General features: G+C 39.5%; 1 protein-coding gene across 6 annotated transcripts in view; it reads left to right on the top strand.

The window, feature by feature from the left end:
• Positions 1 to 20,111, top strand: part of LOC134534876 (zinc finger protein 62 homolog) — a 31,329-nt gene extending 11,218 nt beyond the window's left edge. For 3 of the 6 annotated variants that reach the window (XM_063373524.1, XM_063373522.1, XM_063373523.1), the window contains exons 3-4: positions 6,799 to 7,077; positions 10,978 to 20,111. In XM_063373524.1, coding sequence (XP_063229594.1) covers positions 6,799 to 7,077; positions 10,978 to 12,649 — 1,951 coding nt within the window. In that variant the 3' untranslated portion in view covers positions 12,650 to 20,111. Of the gene's footprint in view, positions 1 to 479; positions 652 to 6,798; positions 7,078 to 10,977 lie in introns of all 6 variants that reach the window. The other 3 variants (XM_063373525.1, XM_063373527.1, XM_063373526.1) reach the window with 3 other exon arrangements.
• The last annotated feature ends 496 nt before the right edge of the window (positions 20,112 to 20,607 follow it).

Genomic DNA, 20,607 nt, shown 5'->3' on the forward strand with positions numbered 1-20,607 from the left:
TCCGCCGGGTCCACGTGCCCTTCCACGTGGTGGCGCCCATATTTAACATCTTAAATTCACCGGTAACGCGCGAGCAGCCCTCAAACTATAAACTTTTGCCAATTTCTGAAACTGTAGTGATTTTTTTTCTAAAAAAAGCTACAAAGTTTTGAAATTTTCATTCCATGATCAGAGTATTAATCATTCTCAAATTTATGTGGTTGATCCTAGGTCTGGGGACATAATATAATATATATTTATGCAGAGAATTTGGTCTCAACATGAAACCTATATCCTTGTTTGGAACTTCATTTAACTGTAACCCTACAATACCCAACATTTTGTATGTTTTGTTTTGAATGCACTGTTTTTTTTCTCTCAATAGATTCTTTTTCATGGATAAAATAGTACAGTTTTATTTAATTTTTTTTACGTGTTTGTGCAAGGCCTGCTCGTTTGTTGGCTTTAAGCTAGATACCAGTTATGTTAATTTTTTTCAGACTTCTGCGAGATGGTTTTTATTTTAGCAAGCATGATGAAGTTAATTTCTGTTGATGTACCTTACGCACTGTACTGTTGAGCGATATTGCAATACAAGCTGCGTCCAAAAGTTGGGATCCAAGGCTTCGTAACAATAATGTGCATATTGGGGTCCTAAGTTTGCACCAGCAGGTAATGGAAGCTTTATTTCAAGTTAACAATTTTCAGCTTTTTTTCAGTTAGATTTTTTTTAATTTAATTTTTTTTTTCCAGCCACTGTTTTTTATAATTTTTTTTATATTTTTGTTTTTTGACAGTGTGTTGTAATCTTCTGAATACCTAATGCACAAATATTTTTACCTGTAGGCAGGACATTAAAATAATATAATTTATTTTAGCTTAAGGGGCCCGCCTACTCGGGCGCACACATGATATGCAAACTTCAGAAGAAACCACACACTTTGAAAAGTGGTCCAGATATCCCAGTTGTGTCTGTTTACAAACAGCATTAAGCTATGCGCTGAGAGTGGATGGGTGGTTCTGCTTCCGTTTTTCGTTTTTAAACTTTATTTATAGGAGAATGTAAATGGCTAAAATGTGTGTTTCCAGAATAGTTTTTAGACATCAAACGCCAGTTTAACATTCTTGAAAGCACTCAAGGGGCTTACATTGCACCTTCATCTTCATTCCTCCTCCATCTTAAGTTATGGTTACCGTTCGGATTTAATAGTTGTCCTATGCATGACTAGAAGACTACAAACCCGTTCAGAGCAATGCGCTTAGAGGCGATACCGCGTTAAAAGCACCAGTGGGCGTCACACTGACCATCCCGTCTCACTAACACAAATACACCCCTGACTAGGCGGGCCCCTTAAGTACATTGGTGGAAAGATCGGTTATCAAAATATCCTTTTTGCTAGTGAAATGTTCCATGCTATCTTCTTATGGTGGTGGAACTATCTTAATTTTATTGGTTTTTATTAATGTCTTGTAGTTTTTAAATGGACAATCTAATTTAATTTTTTTTAACCATCTAACCAAGAATATGCATCTATGCTAATAATTTTGCACTTTTAATGGCTTCTACTTGACAATTGCTTTTAGCTGCAGATAGTTGCATTTTTCTAACATTAACTGGGTGACAGTTTTGCTACCATAATAGTCTTGTGACTTTAAGATTCAGAATGGTTTATATTTGAATAAGTTAGCTCAAAAAACTAACTCAAGTTAAAGTTAATGAGCAAAAAATTTAATTGAGTTAAGTTAAAAGTTAATGGTTAAAAAAACTTAACTCACTTAAGTTAAAAGTTAGGGCTCAAATATATTAACTGATTAAAAATTAGTGCATGGGAATAAGTTATGAATGTTTAATGATTAAATACTTAACAAATGTTTCATTGTAATGATCTACATTTAAGACTTGAAAACACTATTAAGTCACTCAAATACTATTTGTAGCAAAAACATATATATTGAATTTGCATTTGTACATTTGTGGTAAAATTTATTACCCTACATCAATCACTGTCCAAAATATTAAAATTTCATTTTAAAATATACTGTAAAAAAAATTTAACACAGAAATTTTTCAGCTGATAATTTCAAAGCTAATTATTCAAGTTAAACAGCAAATTAGTGGGCTATGATAGAACAAAGTTTTATTGTAAAACATTTTGGTTTTAAGAAAGTTGGCAAATTCTTTAAAAAAAAAAATGCTAGTAATTCAAAAAAGGTGAATTCAAGATGTATTGCTGCTGCCAATAGAAAATTAGAGAGCCAACCAATAGGAATGGGCATCAGGTCTGTGTGTAGTGCCTCGTACATGATGAATTCTGGTAAACATGAAAACTACAGGTATTGCAACAGACAACCCTTCAATCTATGTGCAATATGAATGAACCTATAAACCATAGGTAAGATATGATGATGTAAATACTAATGGAAAAGTTTCAATTTCTGACATATAATAGCAAATTATTAAATATCAAATATGAATTTAAATAATTCCTAAAAACTAACTTTTAACTTAACTAAAAATTAATTATTTTTCAGGCAAACACTAACAGTTTAAGTTGAAAATTAGGTACTTTCAAAACTAAAAAGTTAAGTTAAAAAATTCCCAAAAAAGTAACTTTAACTTAACTTTTTACTCGTTAAAACGTTAGTACCCATGCTGGAGTGATTGTTAACCAATTGCAACACATTTTAAGCATCTTTAGCAATATTGTTTTTGTTTATGGCTAATTTTGTGCTACATGAGCCAAGCATTAGATGAGGATGTACATTGTTCTGCAGATGTAGGGGCATTTTAATCAGAATGAAATTTGCACTAAGCAACAGCTAGTTTATTTAGCATTGTCATGATTTAGTTTTGATGAAAGTTGTAACTCAGTTTTCATAATATTGTCAGCTATTAGCTTTGTGGTATAAACTAACATATTCAATATAAAAAAAATTTGCATTTGTAACAAGGTTTATTCTTTTACAACATATACTCTTAAAATACCATGTTAGTCACATAATGTGTGCACATTAGGAAATAATGTTAGCACACTAGTGGTTAGAATGTTTCAGCATTGGAACCTGGTTTAATTTGGTATTTCAATTGGAACCAAAATCAGGTAGAATTCATTCACATGTGTTGATTTGTTCATTATTTAAAACACTGACCCGTTTCGTTACTTGTCGTAATGAATATTACTTAAAGGTGATTGGGAGAGCAGTACTTTCAGAGTATAAATTTTGCAGGGGGCTAATTTTAACAGATATGGTACACTTGTACTAATATTAACACTCAAAAGAAATCTTGGAAAAAAATTTGGCTGTCTTTGATACAATATTATAATTACCGTACCAATGTTTGTATTCCCAGTGTTGCCAGTTTCAGGAACTAAATTAATGAAGCTATAATATTGTTTTCATTATTTATGGGCTTAGTCCTGATTGTGATAACTGATAGAAATAACATTTTAATTTAGTTTAATGGTTAATTGATATTTGATAAGTTCTTAACCTTTTTTTTTTTTTTTTCACGAAATATGTAGGCAACACTAAATCCATTAAATTATTTATTATTAATTACATTTTATTTATGTGCTTAAAATAGTGTTCTCAGTAGCAATGAAAAAACAAATGTAGTGTAATAATTTATATATGAGGATGGTTTGATGACTTATTTGGTTTGCATTATCTCTATATGCATCTCTGTATGCAGTCATAAAGTTTCCTTCCTGTTAATAAATAATCTGTGGTCTCTAGTTTTTCTTACAGTAATTCATTGTTTGACAGTTACTTAAGCATAAGTGTTTAGAATAACAGAGAAAAATGGATATAATTGGAATTCGTGGTGCAATTCAATTCTTTTTTATGGAAGGAAAAACATGGAAGGAAATTCATGAAAGCATTTGACCTACCTACGAAAATGCATGTCCTTTTTGTGAATTTTTTTTGGATTTGGATTGGAAGGGCCCTTCCTGCCCCGGCGCGCACACAGTGCACAGAGCTTCTGGAAAACTATTGCGATTTGAAAACTACTCAAGATATTTAAGTGGGGTCTGTTTACGAAAAGCATTTAAGAATTCGCTGAGGGCCATATTAAATTTTTAAACTGTAATTTTAGGAGAGTTAAAACGGCTAAAAGGTAAGTTTTTGGAGTAATTTTTAGGTGTAAAATAACTCGTACAGATTCTTGAAAGCCCTGCATTACACCTTTATCTTCGTTTCTGTGCCATATAATGTTAAGGTCACCGCTCAAATTCCACAGTTGCCTATGGACAACGAGAAGACTCTGCCATTTCATAGCCTTGCCCTTAAAGGTGATATCGCGCTAGAAGCACCAGCGAGTGTCGCGCTTATCATCCAGCCTCGCTAACATACGTACACCCCTACTAGACGGGCCCCTTAACACGGCAGAACAAATATTGAATAAGCATCTCTTCCTGGTGGCCCCAAATCAGCTGTGATTTCTGTACTTATCAAGAAATAAAGGCCATGATTTTATTTTAGCCAACAGACAAGAGAAAGTGCACAAGTTAGTAGGAGCCACAGGCATTTCAACTTAGTGGATTCACTTCATTTTGCAAATTGAATTGCAGAATGGGTGCTGCATTAACTCAATCCAGAGAAAATTTTTGCATGCCAACATCTGATCTGCCGACAATAATTTGAGAGGTATCTAGTGGAGTTCTTGCGTGCTTTTTTGACAATAGACAAAAACTTGGATGCACCACTATATCCGGGAAACCAAACAGCAGTCAAAACAATGGATCACACATGCGAATCTGCTCGGAAAAATACCTTACTGCATTCCATCCCCAGCAAAAGTTATAGAGTCAGTTTTTTTGGAATGGAAAAGGAAATATCGTAATGGACATCCCCGAAAAGAAGGTAACCATTACTGGAGAATATTATACATCACTTTCAGACAGATTAAAGGTGGCAGTAGCAGAGAAATGCCTGGGATTAAAAACAAAACAAAAAGTGTTTCACCAATACAACACAGTAGTGCATTCAAACCGTGTCTTAAAAATTAAAGAACAAAATTAAACTTTTTTTAATTACTAAACCAACTTTTCAAATCACTCTCGTATACAAGATGTGTTCAAAAAGAAACCAAACTTTTGAAATAGATTGCCAACCGGCAGAGGGAGCGCGCTGCGACTAATGAGCGCACCTAGTGGCAGGTTTAAGCACGGACTGCTATTTTCTGCGTTTCACTATGACCGTTAGTTGGCGAGTTACAGCTGCTGAAGTGAGCACGTGCACATCTCTTTCGTTGGATTAATACCGAAGTGACAATGAAAGAGCTTCAAGAACAACGTGTGTGTGTGTTTTTGTGTGAAATTTTACTACAAACTGGGTAAAACTTTTACGGAGACTTTTAATTTGCTTAGATAAGCAAACGGGAAGGACTATGAGTCGCACTCAGTGCTATGAGTGGTTTAAGCGTTTTTAACACAGCAGAATGTCAGTCGGTGACGATCCCAAGCTTGGACAACCTTCCACATCAACAGATAATGATCGTGGAAATCACGGAAATCATTGTTTATCTGTTTGAGAAGTTGCAAACGAAGTGGGCATCAGCGTAGGATAATTTTGAATGACAAAACTTGACTCGTGTCAGTGCAAAATTTGTGCCGCGTTTGTTGACTGACGATCAGAAACAGACCCGTGTTGAAATCAGCCAGGAATTGCTTGACACTGCCAATGCCAATGCCAATGCAAACTTCCTTAAGAACATCATAACAGGTGAAGAGACTTGGGATTATGGCTATAATGTTGAAATGAAGGTGAAGTAGTCACAGTGGATGGGCAAAGGGTCTCCTCTTCAGAAAAAGGCACTCTTGAGTCGGTTAAAAATCAAAGTGATGTTGGGTGTGTGTTTTGATTGCAAAGGCATTGTCCATCAGCAATTTGTACAACGTTGCCAGATAGTAAACAAGGAGGTCTACCAGGGAATTATAGCACGTTTGAGGGATGCTGTGTGCAGGAAGAGGCCTGAATTGGGGGGAAACCAGACTTGGATGCTGCATCACGACAATGCACCAGCACATGTATCGCTCCTTATCCGCAGGTATCTGACAAAAAATCACTCTCCTGTTGTGCCCAACCACCCTATTTTCTGGACCTAGCCCCAGCAGACTTTATTCTTTTTTACCAAACTTGAAACCATGTTGAAAGGATGTCATTTACAAACCATAGAGGAGATTCAGGAGAATGTGATAAGAGACCTGCGCACGATCACAGAAAGTGCATTCCACTAGGCTTTCCAAATATGGAAGAAATATTAGGAACAGAGTATTGCAAGTGGAGGGCACAGTATTTAACGTGTTACGAGCGATAAAGATGTTAACAGCAAAAGTTTGGTTTCTTAGTAGATTAAAGTACCGAAAATAATAAATGAAAGTAGGTGTTAGTTTTCTATTTAGAACAGTAATCATCAGAGGCAAGGTGTACAAACTTCTGCTCCATATGCGGTCCTGAAGTTCAGCAAGGCCGAGTGTGTGATTTTACACTTTATTCTACACGTGATGCTCTTAGTGAAGAACTGGGAGAAAGAGTAGTTAATATATATCCTGTCATTTTTTGTTTCTTTAGACAATCATATTTTCAGAGTTTTTTTGTTTCATAAGGGTTTTTATGTTGTACTTACTGCCATGCGTAGCGGTGGACCACTTGGGTACGAACTCAGGGCTGGAACCCAGGACCCTCGTCACACGAGCGCAGTGCTATCGGAGGGGCTCGCCGCACGATCTTAAAACGAGAGCCGTGTTTGTGGACGGGGGAAGGGTTTTGCCCTGACTGCAGCGGCGTGCGCGCCTGTGCTCTTGGGGCCGGCAGGTTCGATTACCGCCAGGTGACCCTGCGAGCACCGATGGCACTGGAGTCCAACGCCTGGCTCGCGACCAGCAGCACGGCCGGCCGGGACCAGCAGCAGCACGCGGGGGCGGCGAAGCCGCGGGAGGACCCCGCCCTGGGCCCCGTGGCCCAGCAGAGCTTCGCGGCGGGGGGCACCGCGGCGGGGGAAGACGCGGCCCAGGGCCAGCAGCGCGGCCTGCTCAAGATCCCCTCCTCCGCGGGCAAGTGCTCCATGTTCACGCAGACGGAGCACACCAACAGGTAGCTGGCTGCCCGCTGCCGAGGGTCCTGGGTTCGCGACGGTTCAGCCGGGTGGACTCTTGTCGGGCCGTCCCGATTCCAGAGCAGCGTTGTTTCTTTAAACCACGGCATGTCGGGATGGTTCGTTAGCGTAGGCCATGCGATACCTTCCCAAAATTTATTTTTCATGTCAGTGGCGTAGCCAGGGAGGAGGTCTGTGGGGCCCAGACCCCTCCCTCCCTTCCGGATTTGAAAAAAAAAAGTAAAGACAAAATAAAAAGAATTGCAGCAAATTTAGCTAGTTTACAGATGAATTATTTTTTGAATTAATTTTTTGTAATTCTTGATGGTCTATAATAATGTATTTTTCTCCCTAATAGAGCTCAACATGCCTCGACACAAAATTGGCAGAAATTGTGTTACAAAGAATAGTGGTCTATATTTAGTGCCAGTTTGTACATGTTACTACTGTAAGCATGTCTTTCATAAATCGTGTATTTAATAACATTAATACATTTATGTGTTTATGACTTTTTATTTAACAAAATCATCAAACAATTGACTAAAGAAAAAAGAATTTTAAATAATTTAAAAAAAAAATTCCATTTTTTTTCTTAAGCATTTCATTATTAAAATTTATGTGTGTAAAAATTGGAGTTGTTAAAAGTCTATTATTCCATGAGATTTTAGTGTGACAATCATTTTTCTTTTGTAATTTAGTCACGAAGGAAACTCACAAGATGTATAGTGGTTATACTGTACCCCCTACTTCACAAAATCCTGGCTACGGTCCAGTGTGGACACCAGAGTTATTATCAGGGTTTAATTGAATAGTATGGAGCAGGAGCGTATGCAGAATTTCATTTGGGGTGGGGGAAGGGGGGAGGGACAGGACAACTTTGCCTTTGTTTCCATTTGTGGGTGGGAACATAGTGTATTTTAGGATTTCGGGGGGTGGGAGTATCCATTCCCCCTCTCCCTCCCCCTGCTTACACCCTTGTGGAGGAGTGAAAGGAAGCATAGGCCAGGGTAGCATGAGTACCCTGAGAGAAGCCCACCGGCAGATGGCAATGTCAGCCGTGTTCTTAATTTGCAAAGAATCTAGTTTCTAGAATCTAGGCTCGACCAGTAAGGCCCCTGCGATAGTTGAAGTTAACGGTGTTAAGTCGCACAGTTTTGCCCAGAAAAGTTTAGGTCGGTGCATTTTCCGAGATCATACTTGGCTCTGAACCATTTGGATACTGTCTTAAATGATTTCCAGTCTGAGCCCTCATAACGTGAGTTTATTTCTTAAAACATGCGTAGCCACTGTTGACTGCTGGATTGTGGGGGATTTTTCATTTCATGCACCGATATTTTTGCTGTAAGAGTTCTCTGTGGTTGTACACGCTAAGGCGTGGTAAGGAGGAGGGACATGTTACCATTTGTGACCATTTTTGGTATTGCTGCTAAAGTTGTGCTTTTTGAGCTTTTAGCCAACAACTGCGGTGGTCGGATGCTCACTACAACCCAGGAATTCCCATCATCTTGTATTCCTATGTGCATTCCTAGATGCACTTTTAACCATAATTGCTTTCCTGCTGTTGTTAATTTTGGGGAAATGTTCTTTAGAATATGGTAGACCTACTAATATTCTTCACATTTGTCAAAATCGAAATGCTTTTCGCCAATTCACATTATGTTGTAAACTTTTCAGCAGCCCAGCGTAACTGTAAAATCAAGTTTCGTCTCTTTTGAAATATTTTACCTAACTATAGTGATGTAATAATATAACTGAAACTATGTACAGTGATATAGTATTAAAATTTGTTTATTCATAATTTTTTTTGCCTTAAAAATATACAATAAAATGTCAATATTTTGAAAAATATTTGTGCCTTGGGTGTGGTGTCTATTATCAATTTAGTTTCAAAGCATTATTTTCACTAATTTTTTATGATCATGTAGATTAAGAGTTGATGTATTGTCTCGATACATGAAATATTGCTGGCATTTGCATGGTAGTGAAATTGATGCTTTAGTTTTTTTTTTTTTTTTGTTTTGTGAATATAGTGCCTGAATTTTTTTAATGCATCTTGATGCAAGTTTCAATGAGATTACATATTTATACTACGCAAATACTATATATATATTTTTTTCATCTATAAGCTAGAAATCTTGAAAACAAATATATTTTTACATAGTATATGTGTCTGCAATGAACGCACAATGTTGATTTTGCTTGTCCACAAATATATTATTGTGTATAATTTTATGAGTGGTATTTTTCTCATTGTTCAGAACATATTGGTAGTTTATGAACATTTATAGCTATAATTTAAACCATTCTAAAAATTTATGTGTTCACTTTTTTGCATCATATCCTATTTCAGGTTGTCAAATACGTGTATTTAGTGTTTGTAGAGGAGGTTTTTGTATTCTTTTTTCATGTGGCTATTATTATTTTTAATATTTACTTCAGTGCTCTGAAGGTGAGCAATCAATTCTTATGTTTTTCTCCACTATAAATTACTCTCAGTTTATCACATTGTGCATTGAAAGAGAGGTAAGTCAACTAGCTGGTATTGCTTGTTATAAGCCTTTGCATAATGTTCTTGTTTTCTTAGTCCTAACTAGGAATTTTTTTTAATAATATAATTTCCTTGCTGGACTTGCTAGCAAAGAATGCAGCTTTGATGATTCCAGGAAGAAAAAAAATTATGAAGAGGTCATTGGTTATCAATTGAAAAAGTCTTAAATATTCAGCAGTACGTGCTTCCTAAATGTATCTTATTTCACAAATTTGTAACAGCCAGCCAGCCAGCAGTGAGTAGCAACTGTTTGTGTGCTTGCCTTTCACCTAGTTGATTCTAACTAGCGGTTTAGAGAAAATATCCCTGGCCTTAAATTTTTTTTCTATTGTAAGTATGGCAAGTTACATGTTGATGTCATATTATCACTGTTCATCTTTTCTGTTTTTTTTTTTTTTAGTGTCATTGGTCATTATAATAATAAAAATTTTCAGGGATTTTGTAGCTAATTTCAGAATTTATTTGCCTTGTGAGTGGTAACCATAACACCTGTGTACTCTGTGATTATGACGTAGCTAAAACTCACAATACAAATTCACTGGCTCATGCGTGTTGGTGGGGATTTTGAATATTTATTGCGAACATCAGCTCAGGTGTCGAAATTAGAAAAGTTTTAACAACAAACACTTCATCTTGCTCACAGCTTTCTTGTTGGCAAGATATTCTGGGATAACATCCAAATATGTACAGTATATTCGTGTGTAAAACATTAATTAAAAACTTGTGTTAGTGATAAAATGAAAGCCAGGTATAAGGCTGGGTGTACTTAAGATTTTAGAACTCAGGCCTGAAGTTGATTATGAACTTAGTAAGTTTGTCATGTTCTCAGTACGTTAAGAATTGGATATTATTGAATTTTTATTGATTTTAATAACTCTATTTTATATCACTTGTTGACCTGCAGAATTCACACATACTTAGAAACGACTAAATGTATTCATTCTCGATACAGTTTTGCAGCATCTTCGCTTATTGTCAATATATTTTCTTTGTAGTGAAGCCTTTTTCATCCTTAATGAGCATGCTGTCTTGTGTTGGCCTCTTGTTTTAGAGGATATTGATTATTGACTGAATATCACTTCGTAGTTTAAAAAACTTTGACCCAAACAACATTAAATAAACCTTTTATTTAAAGTTAAATCAGATTTTTGGTAGTACTTCACTTACGTAAATTTACATCATTTCTAACTCTTGATGACTTATTGAGTTGTATTTTTGCTTCAACCATAATTAAAATTTCAAAAATATTTGAACTCGCCAGAGGCTTTGTTGCATATTGATAATAGATTAAGAAATTGTGAGCTGTATAATGAATGGATGCCAAACTTATTTTGTATTTGGTTTTTGTTAGGTTCACCCAAACAGAGCACCCGACAACCAGGTATGCTGGGAACTGTTTGGAAAACAACAGCAACGCTGTGAGCTGCAAGACTGATTCAAGTGCAATGTTCGACCCTTCGACAATGCAGCAGCCGCAGCAGCAGCCACAGCAGCAGCAACAGCAGCAGAGTACAAACACACAAATATACGCAGCCAACAACAGCGACGCCAAACCGAAGGACGGCGACAAGTCTGCGAACACGGTGGAGTTCCCGTTCTGCTACAACGTGAACATGCTGCAGAAGGTCCACCAGCAGCAGGGTGCGGCCGGCGTGCCCGTCGCGGGAATAACCGGCGACGACAAGGGCTGCTACCGCTTCGACGTCGCCCAGCCGTTCACCTACAACTACGCTCTGGTGAACCAGATGTCTCTGGCGGCGGCTGCGTCGACCGCGACGTTCAAGTGCGACGTCTGCGGGCTGGTGTTCAGCCACCTGTCGCTCCTGAACCACCACAAGCGGGTGCACACGGCGGGCGGCGCGGAGCGGCAGCACACGTGCGACCTCTGCGGAGCCTGCTTCAACCTGGCCGGCGAGCTGAAGAGCCACAAGACCAGCGTGCACGGCAAGAACGCCCAGAACCACAACCACGTCAAGTGCTGCGACTCGTGCGGCGTGGAGCTCACCGGCTGCGAGCACCAGATGGTCGCGGGCAAAGGCAAGAAGGGGAAATTCATAAAGTGTGAGACGTGCATGGAGATGAGCGCCGGCGGCGCCGGGAACAGTTCGAACGGGTCCGTGGGGAACGGAGCGTTCAGCGGCAGCAGTTCGGGAGGCGAGGGAAACTCGAACAATTCTCCGCCCGTCGTCGGCATCAAGCCGGGACACCATCCGGTGAAGCGTAGAGGAATCGCGAGCGTGACCAAGTGTCACAAGTGTAACGGTTCTGGCTTGATATTCATCGGCGGCACACGTAACACCACCGCTGTGGACAAGCCGTTTCACTGCAATGTGTGCGATGGCACTTTCTCCCGTTACTCTAGCCTGTGGAGTCATAAGCGTCTCCACAGCGGGGATAAACCTTTCAAGTGTGAAATCTGCGGTCTTGCATTCGCGAAAGCGGCATACTTGAAAAACCACTGCCGTGTTCACACCGGCGAGAAGCCTTTCAAGTGTGCCGTTTGCGGGATGCAATTCTCGCAGTCACCTCACTTAAAAAATCACGAACGTATTCACTCGGGCGAGAGACCGTATCAGTGCGAAGTCTGCGACAAGACGTTCGCTCGGCACTCCACCCTGTGGAACCACCGCCGCATTCACACGGGAGAAAAGCCATACCGTTGCGAGGTTTGCGGCTCTGCATTCAACCAGGCCACTCATCTGAAGAACCACGCCAAGGTACACACAGGAGAAAAGCCCCATCGCTGCGACGTTTGCGAGGTGGGGTTCGCGGATCGCTTCGCGCTGAAGCGCCACCGCGGCATACACGAGAAGTACGGCCGCACCGGCCCCAATGTGCCGAGCAGCGCTGCCAACACAGCGGGGCCCGCCGGCAACCAGGGCCCCGCGAACGGCAGCAGCCAGCAGGCCGGCAACCCGAGCAACGCCCCGCAGCAGACGACGATGGAGGAGCTGTACAAGTGCGAGGTGGGCGGGCCCATCGCCTTCCCCGGCTGCTCCCGGCCCCACGACGACAAGCAATGAGACAAGGTGCTCGGTGTGGTGATCGCGGGCGCCGGGGCAGCGCAGTATCACGAGCTGATCATCGGCGAGGGGATCCTGTGAACTGCATCTTGGCGTGGTTTTATTTTGAGAGACTCCTTGGGTGCGCCGTCCCTTCGGCTCCGCGGTGAGGTCGGCCCGGCAGCGAACTGGCGTTTACCGTTGGCCCCCCTCCCGGGCCGACGGTACTCTTCAGATCCTTGCATGGCCGGCGCCACTCAGAGACGGACTTGTGCCGCCGATGTTCGATAAAAGTACAGTACAAACATACTTTCAGACATCACAAGTTTCACGCGTCGCTCCGAGGAAGTTTTCCGTTCCGTTGACCCAAATCCTGATATTTAACACTATCACATGTTGTTGTTAGGCTGGACATTGTAAAATTTTTATTGTGTATATAGATGTTAACGTAAGCCGTAATATCATTTGTGCATAAATTGTTTCTTGCTTTCATTGTAGTCTAGCCTGAGAGTCAGAAAACTAAAATTAACTTTTTTGTACAACAGAACCTTTGAGCCTGTAAATACAAAGTAGATGATTTTTTTTATCATCATTTATATTTCCGGTTTTTTTTTGTAAATATATGAATCATTGTTCACGTCATTGCTTTAACTAAAAAATAAAAGAATGAGTAACATTTATGTCAGAGTACAATAACTGTCATTGGGGCTATGGTTGCACTCTAGTGTAATCTAATGAAATTTGAAATAATATTATTGTTCTATAGTACCTGTAGTTGGTATTATAAAATGTATGGTTTTTTGAGATCAGGAATTGTAGGAGTATATTTGTGGTAAAACTGGAAGATATAAGTTTTTTATAAACTTAAATTCTCAATACTTTGTTAGCACAAGAGTTTAACTGCTACTGGCATAGCCTGTAGTAATGCAAATAATAAACAAAAATCAAAATAGGATTTACATTTGATTGTTACAAATAAACATTTTTTAATATATATATATTTTTCTTGCATTTCCCACAGATTATTTTTTATGTAAGTAATTTGATATAGTTTTGAAAATATTTATTTACTGAATCCTTCAATTTATTTATTTACTGAAACCTCAGAAGTCCTTTATCATTTTAAAGTAAGGTGTTTGTAGCAGCAGACATGTTATAGAATGTATTGAATAAAATTATTTACTGTGCACTAGTAACTTCTTCATTCACTTTGTGTGTATGTTTTAAAGTCCTTGGAAATAGAGATCTCATTAGTCCTAGGTTATCCATGGCCTATTAATCGCTATATTGGATCAGTGAATGTGTAATGACTGGGAAAATATAATCATCAAAAACCAACCTCCATTGCTTTTTCAGAGAGAGAATATGATGTAATTTATGCCTGTGAAAGTTGCATTTGTAAAATCAGGATGGGCCAATATTTCCAAATTCCTTTGTGCTGATCATATGTTTGGTTTCAAAACACTGCTTTTGAATACTCAATACATGGAGTGGTTATAACATAAGTTTTGAGTTCTTAAAATTTTGAATGGTGTGCAAAGATATCAGAATTTGCTGGGTAAATGACTAGTATTTGTGCATCATTTGTAAGAAGTTCCTTAGTTAATATTGCCGGTATTTATTCTATATGTTTCTTGAAAAATACATATTTACATACTTTAATTTTTTTACTTGTGCTTTATGCACTTACATAAACTAATTTGAAGTCATGTTAGTTTGTTGAGCCAGCCCCATCGTTAACGTTTATACTCTTGTAATAAAAATCCTATCTTGTTATTGGCTCTTAAGTTTACCCTTTTAAAATTGCAGGCAGCGGGCAAAGACAATGTAGAGGGGAGTTAGTTAATCTGGCTAAGAGTGTAGGTTTAATGGCTGCAGATCAGAGAAAGAAACGTTGGTGATGGTACCAGCAAGATGGTTGTGTTAATGTTACTTTGTGCCTGCAAAACTGCTGGTAGATAGTTTCTGGCCATTAATAATTTCATTTTTCGGCTGTTGTGCCGATTATCTTCTCACAGAACAATATCTGGTTGTGATTTCCTGCCGCAGGGGAGGGGTAGTGGATTAGCAACAAGGATGATTTAGCCAACTGTATAGCCCTTCCCTCCCGGCCATCAACCCCTAGGTTCTTTATGTTGGAGGGTTGGCGGTCCACATCCAGTCACTGCAGCTGTCTATCCGCCCTCTAGCCAGGCTTGCGTAAGTTTGCTGCTCTTTTAGTGAAAAAAAGTTGGTCTGACCTGTGCGGAGCTTATGCGAGCAATTGCAACCACTGGTTCACACAACTGCAACTTAACATTTAAACAAACCATGACAATTTGTCTTTCGCAAGAGCAAGGGATGTGTACATATTCTTTATGCCGTTTTTTGTTTTGTAACATTTGTAACATAGGGTGTTCTTTTTTGCATTGTAAACAAATTTTAAGTACGATAATACGTGTTGCTACTAACAAGGTTCGTGGACGTTAGCCTTCTAAAAAGTTTAAATTTCTTTTATCAAAATTGCATTGAGCATAACTTGTGAACTTACTGCCATTGTCAGGATGGTGAGTGTGAAAGCAATTTTAACTGCGGAGTAAAGAGACACGTAAATTTTGTACAGCTATTCCTGGCTTATTAGATTATTAGCAGAAGGTTCAGTAATTTAATTTAAAATATTTAGATATACGCCAATGGAGATAGGTTTTGTCACAGAAAATATTGAATTTGCAATAATAAATTTTAATATGTGAGACAAGCTAAAAGTATTTTCATCTACACACAGAGAACTCTGAAGACAAAATTATAAACTAAATAATTAAATAAAACAATAATGAAAGAATACACAGATACTTACCTTATTTTTAGGTGTGTAAGACCAGAATTTTATGCAATTTTGAAACACAAAAATAAGGGTTTAAGTGTTGAATATGCTGCACCTGTATCCTAACTGTATTCCCAGTGATGATAGGACGTGGCCAGTCCTTAATTTTTAGGGAACTGATTTTTTTTTCCGTTGCCTATAGGTTTCCCAAATTCTGCACAAACGCAGAGCTTACTTTCTCGTTGATTTCGTCCAGATGGCAGACCCTCGTCTGGTGCCATCAACTCATATAGTCACTTTTGTGATCATCAGAGGATGTACCAAGCGTGTTGGTGTGCCAGATGAAGTTTATGGTAGTGAATACATTCTGGAATATATTTTGTACACTTTAATTGTCATAACAAGCAATAATTATTGCAACTTAAAAAGTACTTGAGAAAATTAGAAAGGCGGTTCTATTTTTTTGTAATGGTGCTGCTGTCTCTAGTATTTTTGCTATAACAATTCTATAGATGGTTGTGAAACATCCGCTAGAATGTGTTGGAACAAGTTTATAGCCTCGGGCAGGGCACAGTTTATTATAAGGGTCGCCAATCTGTTTCCTTATTAGGATTCGATTTGGACACATTCTGGAATATGGCCCATGAGTTAGGTTAAGGTTATATCCCAATAAGGCAGTGCTTATTTGCTACTGCACCCGAACGTCTTGGAATACCACCTTCAAATTTGCTACTTATGTTATATTCTTGCCCAGTGCTGTACCCCATGAGGCACAACATTAGACGTTAGTTTTTAATAACGAGCTAGAGAAGTGCTATGCAGAAATATAATTTTAATTTCAAATTAAATATCCAACAAACTGAGGGGCGTACCGGTGTTAAGGTTCGAATTACTGGTGGTAATAGTGGGCGCCACCACGTGAGTGGGCACGTGGACCCGGCTTGAAACTCTAACTCAGGGCGTTACGTGGCCCGTGTGCGGCGAGATATTAGCCCTCCTAATTTTTAATGCAACACCTGTTCCTAACCGAGCTCGCTCTCAGCGTCGGGCACGCTTATAATTAACCGCAGTGGGCTCTTAGGGCGTCCCACACGCCGCTGACTGGCTGACCCACGTGGCCCCCCCGAACACAAAGACACGTGACTCAATTAAGTTGGTTTTATTTACTCACGTTACGCGCCCTTATACAATCCTTCCTTGATACTGTTAGAAAACGCCCGAGGCACGAATCGATTTAGGTGAGGAGGTGAACCACGCACGTAGTCGCCTCAAATCGTTACTTATTACACGGATGACTAAAAACTCCGGAGAGTATAAGAGCTATTAATTAAACAGTCTCTCCGACCGAGAGAGGCCCCGAGGATAGAATGAAAATGATTTGAATAAATTAACTGAGCAGAACTACTTATCGTTGAAACAACGGTGATGTCCTCTGGGTGTCTGCAGAGACGTCCGCTCTCGGCCGGCTGAAGAAGGAGACTGGACTGAGACAAGGGCTTGCGGCAGGCAACATGGTGCCCTTCGCGCCGAACACAATTACCGTTAACATCTTAGCTATTGCGTGCCCCGGGTTATTATTGAAAATAACATGAACTCTTTATAAAAATTAGCACATCACATCCATGACCAGACCGTCTGTAATTATTACTTATGTGGTAAAAAATAGTTTAAATCAAGTTACATGTTAGTTCCGTCGTCGCCCGCTAGGGAGCGTCCTTGTCCGTGCTTGCTCGTATTTTATTACAAAAACATAATAAATTAATGAAACAAAAGGCACTCACGTACATAATCGTCGTGACACTATTTTGGGGCGAAAAGAAAAGGGTTACAATAATTATTAATACATATAGGGGTGCGGCGCACTGCAGCTAAGTGCCCTCTTGCTGTAGTTCGTGGTGCGCAGTTTAAATCTCACACGGCTACGTATGTCACGATACAAATGCCGGGTAGGAAAGGTGGTGGGAAAGGGAACGGAGGATGATCAGGCTCATGGGGCGAAGCCCCGGCTGACGTCAAAACATAAACATTAACCACGTTCTCTGGTTTGTACACTGCTTCTTGTAGTACAGGTATGATATAGTTTCTGTGAACACAAACAACACGTAATTATACAGCTGGTATTTTAAGATTTACTTAAATTATAAAAAGACCTTGCTTTTAATTATTATTCATACAAATTTTTCTGCAAAATTAAACAAGGCCATACAATATTACTTTCCAGTTCATCTGAACTTCAGTTACAATTGTATTTTACTGTACTGGATCAGCTGTCAGAAAGTTAACACATAACAAGATAATGACAGCTCAATTAATATTAAAAACTCTTCACGAAAATTCCTTCCAAATAATTTACAAATTTATCAATTAACTTATCGCGACTTGATAAAAATAAATTAAATGTCTTTTTACAGTTGTGATTTCAAAAATATTATAGCTTTAACTCTGTGAAAACTTTCAATAGTTTGTACGCTTCTTCAGCAAGTTGAAACTCGCTCGCAATAAAGCGTACGAATGAGCTGTCGCTCGCCTTCAGTTCTGGTGTCACACTTGTGCGAGTGCGCAGACAGGTTCCCTCGGTGAGTGGACCACTCGTTGGCTTCCGCACTCGCTCGGCCATTTCCCCGCTGCCATGCTCGCTCTCGACGCTGCAGCACACCCGGAAGCCTGCCTCCAGTTTCCTGAGCTACGCCTCAGATGCCAATTTGTCGTGACTATCTCTGCAACTGCAAGTAGGTCACGTAGCTCTACAGACTTGTGGTAGTTTTTGGAAATTCGTGTTCAGTACAGCGGTGAGCACACAATTTTTCAGGTAGCACCTCGGTTTGTTTGTGACTGCTATGTCAGTCCGGTTGTCAAAAGTGTAATTAAATATAGCCTTCTGCACCTTACACCCGCCGAACAAGACTGCCTTAAAATTTTCGCGGTTGAAAAGTTGCTTACAACTTTCGTCGCTGTGTAGTAGGCTCATTTGAAAACAAGACTACTCGCACTGCAGAGATCCCTTGTAGACTCAGCTGGTACGACTGCACACGTCCATGACTCGTTAGCTCTTTGACACCAGCGTACTCGTTCTCAGTTCTGTGCTCATCCTCGCTGAAGATGGGCTAAGTCCTTTTCGCAAAATGTGTCTTACCACTCGTGGATGGCTAAGTCCAGCTGAAGTTTCACTGCTCCTCAGTCGGGCAGCGTGACATTGCGTGGTGGTGGTTGGTGTGATGTGAAGCCTGCTCTATCGTGCTGATCGGTCGCTTTCAATCTCTGCTCACACATTGTCTTGGCTTGCTGGGGTCCGCTGTTTATACCCATGAGCTTGGTAATGAACATTTCTATTAGGAATGCTCTATACAATAGTCGCCACTTGGTCACGTGGCGATGATGTCATGGCCGGCGCAGGCAGCCAACTTCTGAAAGTGGCGACGAGCCCACGCGGCGATGGTTGAAGTAGGCAGGCCTGCCACCAGGGGGCAATTGTAGGCGGGTGGCCTGCCTCCAGGTGCCAATACTCGGAGCACACCTGAGTCGCTTACACAACAATATTTCAAGTACATTTCACATGTAATAATGTGACAAGATGTGACAGGTCGTCTTACGTGACAGTAATTGTGTCATCGCTGCGTGGAGTCCGCAGCACTCACACATTGCCGTAGACAGAAGAGGCACCACTCCCCTGGCCCTCCATTGCTGGAAAAAAAAAATGGTTATTGTGTAGCTCAAAAACAGATTTCTTTTGAAAACACTATAATGTTTCTTTATAAAGTATAGCCATTTTTTACCAAATATGTTGTTGATAATCAACTCGTGGAGTTTTCCCGGCTAAAAATTTTCTTCTGCCCATTCATTTCTCTCCCCCCACAACCTTCAACTCACATACACACACACACATACTTCCTTCTATTCAGTGTTATGTTGGGCAAGGGGGTGGTACTAATGCTACCATTGCGTGAAAAAGGATGAGGAAGAATTATTTTAAGAATGAATGAACTAGTTTTAGCTGTTTTTACCTTTGTGTTCTCAATTACAACCTCCATGTGTTGATGTTCTGTATTTTTGGTTTATATGAGTTTTTATTCTATGCTACAGTGTTTAAAAACAAAGGAAGTTAAATCTGATCTTCCGTTCCCCTCACCCCTTTGATTTATGAAATTGCTGGTCTACAATTTCCTGCTAGCCTGACATCTTATGCAAAGGTACTAGTTTATTTTCTAGTTTTCTCTACTGAAGGTTTGACCTTATTTATGTGCTACAAACTATGGTATGGAAAATACTCTGGATATCAGATTGAAGATGGCACAGAGTGAAAAACTAAATGTACTTGCACAACATCTGGTCAGCATTTGCATTTTATTGTAGGGATATATTATTGCAGGAATCCTGTTTTTGCTTTTGGTTTCTGTGTTAAATGTGCTTTGAATTCCCTGCAAAGATGTCTTTTGCATGGGTACATATGTAATGTAAGAGTAACTGTTACACTGTTTCTGCCTATTACATCATTAGTTTTAGAATTTTTGTTATAATGGAATAGCATAAATTTCCTGTGTGTTAACAATTAAAATTTCAATAATTTTGTAAATTTATATTTATTTCACTATAACACTTGATTTTTTCAAACCATGCTTTTATTAGCTTGACCTATATGTATGTATGTATGAATGGACTACGTAATAAAATCTTTCCAGTCTATTTTTACCCACCATTCAATTTTCGACATCCGAATGTGTTGAAAGTCTGCATGTATATAAAAAACATCTGACAATACATTATTTTGAGAACTTAAGACCTTAGTGTTAAGGGGGAGTGGTTCAAAAAACCACTAATTTCAAGCTATGGGTAATAACTATGCTTTATGTGTATCCATGAGGTTTGGGCATGGTGGGAATTTGCTCCAGGGTCACCTGTGCCCCGGAGGGGGGGGGGGGGGGGGGGGGGGGGTAAAATGACAACATTTGGAAAAATTTAAAAATTAGTCTTTTTCGATTTGGAGTGTTTCCGATCAGAAAGGTCGGGTTATGGAGGAAAATGTTCCCGGGGAAGGAGGTCGTAAGGCCTTTAAATTTTGAAAATTTTTAAAAATATAACCTTATCAATTTAGAATGTTTCCGAGGTTGGGTTATGGAGGAAAATGTGCCCTGGGTTCGACTTTCTCCCCTTCGAAGGGGGGAGGGCTTAATAACCTAAA

The sequence above is a fragment of the Bacillus rossius genome, chromosome 8 (genome assembly GCF_032445375.1).
Source record: "Bacillus rossius redtenbacheri isolate Brsri chromosome 8, Brsri_v3, whole genome shotgun sequence".
Lineage (NCBI taxonomy): Eukaryota > Metazoa > Arthropoda > Insecta > Phasmatodea > Bacillidae > Bacillus > Bacillus rossius.